At 57.4% G+C, this 7,584-nt stretch overlaps 1 protein-coding gene across 2 annotated transcripts in view; it reads left to right on the top strand.

Annotated features, from left to right (window-relative positions):
* Window positions 1-368: 368 nt before the first annotated feature.
* Window positions 369-7,584, top strand: part of ITGAE (integrin subunit alpha E) — an 84,566-nt gene continuing 77,350 nt past the window's right edge. The window contains exon 1 of one of the 2 annotated variants that reach the window (XM_026449099.2): window positions 369-496. In XM_026449099.2, the coding sequence (XP_026304884.1) occupies window positions 463-496 (34 nt within the window). In that variant the 5' untranslated portion in view covers window positions 369-462. The remainder of the gene's footprint in view (window positions 497-7,584) is intronic. The other variant, XM_026449100.2, reaches the window with a different exon arrangement.

The raw sequence follows: 7,584 nt of genomic DNA, 5'->3' as shown, positions 1-7,584 counted from the left end.
AGTGCTGAGGCAACCACCACTGAGGACCCTGGACTGGAAGCTGGGCTGAGATGTCTGGTGGTGGGTTCTGAGGCAGGACAGGGACCGACTCACATGGATATGGACGGCAGGCTGGATTCATGTTGCTCCTGCACCTCCGGCTCTGCTGAGGACACCCAGAACTGCGGCCCTGGCCACACCTCAGCTCCCCATTCCATCCAAGCGTGGGTGGGAGACTGGGACTGACAGTGGTCCCGAAGCTCCCAGGGTCCAGCCCACAACTGAAGAAGCCACATGGCTGGTTGTGTGTGAGCCGGAGTGTCTGTGTCTGATTAAAAGTGCCTATCTGCCTGTGGGTCGCTGCTGGTGTGTGTGCTTCTGTCCCCGCCTCCTGGCCTCCTGGCTGAGGGGAAGCTGAGTGGGCCACGGCCCGTGCGTCTCACTCGCCTCGGCTCCGACGCAGCTGCCTGTGCTCCAGCTAGGATGTGGCTTGTTCACATGCTGCTCTGCATGGCCAGTAAGTCCTCTCCCCCGCTGCCTTGACGGGCTGCTGTGCCCTCAGCTCCAGCCAGATGTCTGCAGACCACAGCCTTGACTGTCTGTCTGTGTCTGATGGGGCTCAGTTAGAGCCAGAGGTTAGGGTGGGAGTTCCTCCAGGAGAGTGGTCTTGCTGGGTGGGTCAGGTGCCCAGGCTTGTTGGGAAGGGCGGCGGACGCTTTGTGTGTTGACAGTTCTAACAGCCAGGGGCTTCAGACTGCAGGGCTCTGCCACTCGGTTCCTTCTCCAGCCAGCCTCCCCCCACCTCGGAAAGCCCTCTCCCCGTAGCACCCACTGGGGGCAGGTCCTCGCCTCTGTAGTTTGTTCTCTGAGTATGGAGGCTCCGCCTGGCAGAGCTGCCTTCTGTTCCAGAGCAGGGGTTGGGCTGAGAGGGTGAGGACCCTGTGAGAGAGAGTGTCGACGAGAGACTGGGGGCAAGTGCCTGTATGTAGAGGGCGAGCGTGTTGGCGGGGAGCCTGCTTCCTGTGTTGTCGGGCCAGGGCGAAAACTGGTAGGTGGGGTGGGGGAGGCACTTCTGCTGCCTGGGGGGTCCCATTTTAGCCTTTAACTGTCCCATGGAAGCCTCTGGCCAAAAGCCAAGCCACGAATCCTTTCGTGGGCCCCCAGGGATGAGACAGCACAGTCAGGTGAGGCCCTGGAGGCTGCTAAGATCAGGCCGGAGGCCAGGGTGGTCCTGCCTCGTGATCTGAGCGGACTTCCCATGGGTCTCCTGCCCCCGCTCAGGAGGTTGGCGGGAGAATTGGATTAGCATCCCACACGGGGCCAGATCACCCAGGAAGCAGGCCACAATGTGTAGGGTACCAGCAAGTCACACGGTTTTGGACAGATTTTAATATTTTGTATTCATTTTATTTTTTGAGACAGAGTCTTGCTCTGTTGCCCCAGCTGGAGCCCAGGCTGGATCTTGGCTCAGTGCAACCTCTGCCTCCCAGGTGCAAGCAATTCTCCTGTCTCAGCCTCCCGAGTAGCTGGGATTACAGGTTCACGCCACCACGCCCGGCTAATTTATGTATTTTTAGTAGAGACGGGGTTTTACCATGTTGGTCAGGCCCGTCTCAAACTCCTGACCTCAGGTGATCGACCTGCCTCGGCCTCCCAAAGTGCTGGGACTACAGGCGTGAGCCACCATGCCCGGCCTAATATTTTAGATTTCAAAAACATCAGAATAGTCACCATGGAAAGATCAACAGTTTGTTGAACTTCCTTTTATTTTACAATTTAGACTTCTCTGTTTTTAGTTACACATGGGATGTAGAAAGTCTCTTTTTATGGCTGTGGCTTTGATCTCTCATTACCAAGAATACCTGGAGCAGATGCTTAGACTAGACTCTTGTCTACCCTCTCCCAGTACAGAGGAGGTGACTGGGTCACAGAGGGGACCAGGCTTGCAAGCAACTGACAATAGACCCGGGGCTCAGGCCCAGGCCTCTGTCCTGCCTCCCAGCTCCAGAATACTCCTGTGGCTCATCTGTCTCCTGCAGCCTCTGGGGCCACCACTCATCACCTCAGTGCCTTTTCCAGCAGGTGGCATTGATCAAACCTCTTTGGAGGCCTAGGCCCTTCCCAAGCTGCTGGGCAGCAGACAGCAATGATGGAGCAGACTTGCCGTTGAGACCACTTAGCCCACAGCTCAGCTCAGCCATGGGAAGGGGTCGAGAGCAGGGCCCCAGCAGCTCCCGTGTGGGTGGCAGAAACGAAGCTACTGCAGTTCTGCTCCACGCTGTGAGGTCCTGAGACTGGGACGGACCAGTCCGGGAGAGTTTCCTAGAGAAGGTTAGGTGGCGTTGAGTCTTGGGGCTGAGGAGAGCCTGAGAAAGAAAATGCCCAGGAGTTGCTGGGAGGAAAGAGTCCCTCAGACTGTGGCCCCGGGCCCAGCACCCTGAATCCCATGCCGGGCTGGGCCTGCTTAGGCTGGAGAGAATCCAGGACTGGCCTGGCGCTGACCTTCCACCCTCTCCGGGCCACCCACTCTGGTGATGCCTACTTCTTGTTATCCGTGAGAGCAGATGGAATAATAGCAGTTGTCTAAGGGAGATTTTAGAAGAGTCGGGTACAGACAGACCCTGAAATCCTGGAACTGCCCACACCCTGACACCAGCCCCATCATGCCCTGTTACCGTGTGACCTGCCGTCCCCAAGTCCGTCTTCACCCCGACTCATTCTGCAATCACATCAACTCACTTCTCCATCCTGGGTTTCAGAGGTTGAGTTTCCACCTTTGCACCCTTGCGTGAAGAGGCCTGTCCTGTCAGCCTACAAAGCCTTACAGGGGTGAAGAAGAAGGAACCAGAAGTCCAGGGCTCACTCTGCTGGTGGCACGCACTCGGGCTGAGGCCTGGGGCTCTGCCGGGGCATCACCCCAGGCCTGTGCGTGATGGAAAACCTCAGTTCTTGGGGAGTGGGAGACTGTGGCATCTGAGGTGGGATCTGAAGGATGGGGGTGAGCAGAGGGGCCTTCTCTGCAGGGGGAATAGGAGGCACCAAGCCCTGGGGTGTGAGGAGTCTGGTTGGTAGGAAGAGGGAAGTGAAGCGTGAGTGGGAGCGGAAGGCTGTCTCTGATGTTACTTTCCCTTCCAGCCCCGCCCCAAAGCGGGACATACTGGGGCCTGGAGGTGCGGGCAGAGGCAAGGCCACCCCTGTCCTGGCCCCCTGTGTGAAGAGAAGGCAGGCTGTGCACACAGTAGCCTCTCCAGCCCCAGCAGCGTCTCACAACACGGGGGTAGGGTAAGGGCACTCCCGGCCGAGGGGCGGCCCAAGCAAAGGTGAAATGCCAGCAGAGTGCAGTGTGTGTGGAGAGCTGGCTGGGGGAGTGTGGGCTGTGTGGGAGCCCCGCATCCCTGCCCATCTCTGGGAGGTCCCCTTGCGTGGGGCAGTGCGGAATGAGTGGAGGAATGCGGGCATCCAAGCCCGAGAGGCCCACAGTGGCGGGTGAGGACCGTGGGGACCTGAGTGCCGGCCTGGGGGAGCTTGGAATTCCTGCTGGGGGCAGTGGGGAGCCACAGGTCTTGAGCAGGGTGACGACAGACTTGTATGTTGTGTGTGAGTTGGAATCTGGGAGAGAGGGGAGGCAGAGAGGCCCGTAAGGAGGCTTCTGCCTTGGTCCCATCCACAGGTCCTGGGGAAGGCAGACGTGGGGAGGAGACACTCATGAGAAATGTTTAGTTTCCTGGCCGGGCGCGGTGGCTCACACCTGTAATCCCAGCACTTTGGAAGGCCAAGGTGGGCAGATCACTTGTGATCAGGAGTTCAAGACCAGCCTGGCCAACATGGTGAAACCCCATCTCTACTAAAAATACAAAAATTAGCCAGGCATGGTGGTGCACACCTGTAATCCCAGCTACTTGGGAGGCTGAGACAAGAGAATCGCTTGAACCCAGGAGTCGGAGGTTGCAGTGAGCTGAGATTGTGCCACTGCACTCCAACCTAGAAGACAGAGAGACACAACGATTCAGAAAAAAAATAGAGGCCGGGCGCAGTGGCTCACTCCTGTAATCCCAGCACGTTCGGAGGCCGAGGTGGGCAGATCACAAGGTCAGGAGATCGAGACCATCCTGGCTAACACAGTGAAACTCCGTCTCTACTAAAAATACAAAAAATTAGCTGGGCGTGGTGGCAGGCGCCTGTAGTCCCAGCTACTCGGGAGGCTGAGGCAGAAGAGTCACTTGAATCCGGGAAGTGGAGGTTGCAGTGAGCCGAGATGGCGCCACTGCATTCCAGCCTGGACGACAGAGCGAGACTCCGTCTCAAGAAAAAAAAAAAAAAAAAAAAAGAAATGTTTAGTTTCCAGCACACAGTCGTGCTCAAGGCCTGTTGGCTGTTCTTGTTATTAGGGAGATGAAGGGTGAGGGAGAGGGATGGGCTCAGCTGACTGTGAAGTTCGGGGTGGAGTTGATGAGGCTCCGTGTGGAAGATCGAGGCGGGGGGACTGTGGCTGGGTGGTCCTGGGCAGGCGCGCTGCAGATGGCTCTGAGGCCCAGCCCTCCCATGAGGCCCAGCTGGGTGTTCTGGGCTGGGTGTCGACCCGTGCGTCTAGTCCCACTTCTGCAGCTCCTGCTATCCATGTGGGTGAATCATGCCTCATGAGCCTCAGTTTCCTAAATTGGGAAAAGTGGTACTTATTGTACTGTGAGAATGTGTGTTTAAATTGCCCAGTGTGCTGCGGGAGACAGAGGGTTGAGGGGAGACAGTGGTGGCTGACAGGATGGAGGGGGATCTCGGTCTGACTCAGCAGGCCTCTGTGGCTGGGGACAGCTCAGAGAGGTGGTCCTGTGGGTAGTGTGGTGACAGACACTGGTGGAGCTGCATCTGTAAGTCTGCAGCACGCGAGGGGGGCTTGAGAGGGAGGGCCAGCCCTCGCCTGTGGTTGTAACTCTCTCCAACCTCAGCCTCCACGTGCTGAGCCTCCTGCATCAGACCTGGGGTTGGGTGTTGCCCCATTTGATCTGCACAACCCCATGTCCCAGAGGGGAGACGGAAGGGAGGTGCCAGGGTCCTTCAGTGACTCCGAGGCAGTGAGGATTTGAACTCAAGACCATCTGCCAAGACGATGCTGTTTTCTGAGTCCTGGCGGGAAATGCAACAGGAGGTGGTTTCCTGATGGAGGCGCAGCTCAAAGGCGAACTGTCGGGCCTGAGGCGCGTCCAGTCTGAGGAAACAAGCTGAGCCAGGCCTGGCAGACCTGGGCACCAGCCGACTCTCAGGGAAAGCCCAGCAAATACAGCGACCTCCCCCACTACACACACAGACACACACACACGGATGTACACACACACGCAAGCACACACACACGGATGCATGCACACACGGATGCACACTACGCACACACACGGATACACACACACAGATGCACACACATGCACAGATGCACACGCACGCACACACATGGATGCACACACACACAGATGCACACACATGCACAGATGCGCACACGCACACATGGATGCACACACACAGATGCACACACATGCACACACGGATGCACGCACACGGATGCACACACACGCAGGTGCACACACAGATGCACACGCACACGGATGCACATGCACATACGGATGCACACATGAATGCACGCACACACGGATGCACACAAACGGATGCACATACGCACACACAGATGCACACACACGGATGCACACACATGGATGGATGTACACACAGATGCACACACGCACGCGGATGCACACACACACGGATGCACACATGCACGCAGATGCACACATGTGCGCATACACACACGTACACAGTTTCTCATGCCACCGTGCCCCTGCAGCAAGCTCTTGCTGACCTAGTTACCAGCCCTCTAAGCAGAGCTCTGCTGCAGCTCAGTGAGCTGCCCGCACAGCAGGAGCAGTGCCCAGCTTCTTGAGGCCGTTCGTGACCCTGCCCTCTCTCTGTGTAGCAACCCCTCAGTGCCTCCAGCTTTTACTAAAGGCTTTGGAATCGGGCACAAACACAGAATCTGAGCCCCAGACGCAAATATTCAATCTTCCAATGGGCCGTGTACAAACCACACCCCTCTCTGAGCCCAGCACCTAGCGTGGTGCCTGGAAGGCAACAGGTGCTCTGGGGGAGCAGAACCCTCTGTTGAACGAGATCTCTGTTGAACAGAGTGAATACGGGGGTGGGGTGGTGTGAGGAAAGGGAATATCTGGCCCACTCTGACATTTTTAGAGCACTTTTGGGCCTGGCACTGTGCTGAGCTGGGCTCTGTGGCTGGGGGTGTTGTGTGTGACTCAGATCACATCACAGTTCGGGGGAGATAGACTGAATCACAGATCACCCTGATCTAGACAGAATTTGGTCAGAGCCAGACAGATCACAGGATGCTGAGGGGGTTCAGGGTTCGGTCAGAGCCAGACAGACCGTAGGGTGCTGAGGGGTCTCGGGGGCCCGGGAGTGACTCTCACTGAGAGTCTGGATTGGCTCCTGGCTCCTGGCTGGCTGAGCAGGGCCACAAAAGACGGGCTTTGCAGACAGAGGTGGAGAGCGGTGAGCACGCCTGCTGGGTGGAGGGAGCAGCTGTGTCGAGGCCTGGAGGCAGGAGTGTGCAGAGGGTGCCACGGAGGCCCAGGAGAGGAGACTGGACTTTGCTCTGCAGTCTCCACTCGTGCCTTTCAGTTACACCGACAGTGAAATGGGGGGACGAAGGACCCACACTCACCCCTCGTAACATGTTGGCAGCTTGCACTTTTTAATTCTCCTCTAGGCAGTTTGCTGACCTCCTGTTTTTTCCCCAGCCTGGCTGACCAGGAAGCACAGGGCTCAACGTGACGTGGGCCCAGGGGCCGGAGCCCAAACTCCCTACTGGGCATCCCTTATCTCAGCTCTGGATTCGTGAGGGAGCAGCGGGAACCTTCTTCCCTGCCTGGGGGTCTTGATCTGGAAACTTTGAGTGTCTATGTAGGCTGCAAGTGGCCACTCTCCCAGCACCTACTGAGTGTGGGCCACCGTGCCAGGTCCTCATATAATGTGGCAATCAAGGCAGATGCAGAGTGTGCCCTCATGGTGCTCGCTGGTGGCAGGGGGACAGTCACTGGCAGTAGGGAAACAAGGCCGAGCACAGTGGCTCCTAACTCCTGCAATCCCAGCACTTCGGGAGGCCAAGACTAGAGGATTACTTGAGCCCAGGAATTTGAGTCCAGCCTGGGCAACATAGCAAGACCCCCGTCTGTACAAAAAATGTAAAAAAAAATTAGAGGCCGGGCGCGGTGGCTCACGCCTGTAATTCCAGCACTTTAAGAGGCTGAGGTGGGGCCGGGCGCGGTGGCTCACGCCTGTAATCCCAGCACTTTGGGAGGCCGAGGCAGGCGGATCACAAGGTCAGGAGATCGAGACCACGGTGAAACCCCGTCTCTACTAAAAATACAAAAAATTAGCCGGGCGCAGTGGCGGGTGCCTGTAGTCCCAGCTACTAGGGAGGCTGAGGCAGGAGAATGGCGTGAACCCTGGAGGCGGAGCTTGCAGTGAGCCGAGATCGCGCCACTGCACTCCAGCCTGGTGGACAGAGTGAGACTCCGTCTCAAAAAAAAAAAAAAAAAAAAAAAAAAA

The sequence above is a fragment of the Piliocolobus tephrosceles genome, chromosome 16 (genome assembly GCF_002776525.5).
Source record: "Piliocolobus tephrosceles isolate RC106 chromosome 16, ASM277652v3, whole genome shotgun sequence".
Lineage (NCBI taxonomy): Eukaryota > Metazoa > Chordata > Mammalia > Primates > Cercopithecidae > Piliocolobus > Piliocolobus tephrosceles.
The sequence above is the reverse complement of the archived record's forward strand: the minus strand, read 5'-3'. Positions and strand labels throughout refer to the sequence as shown.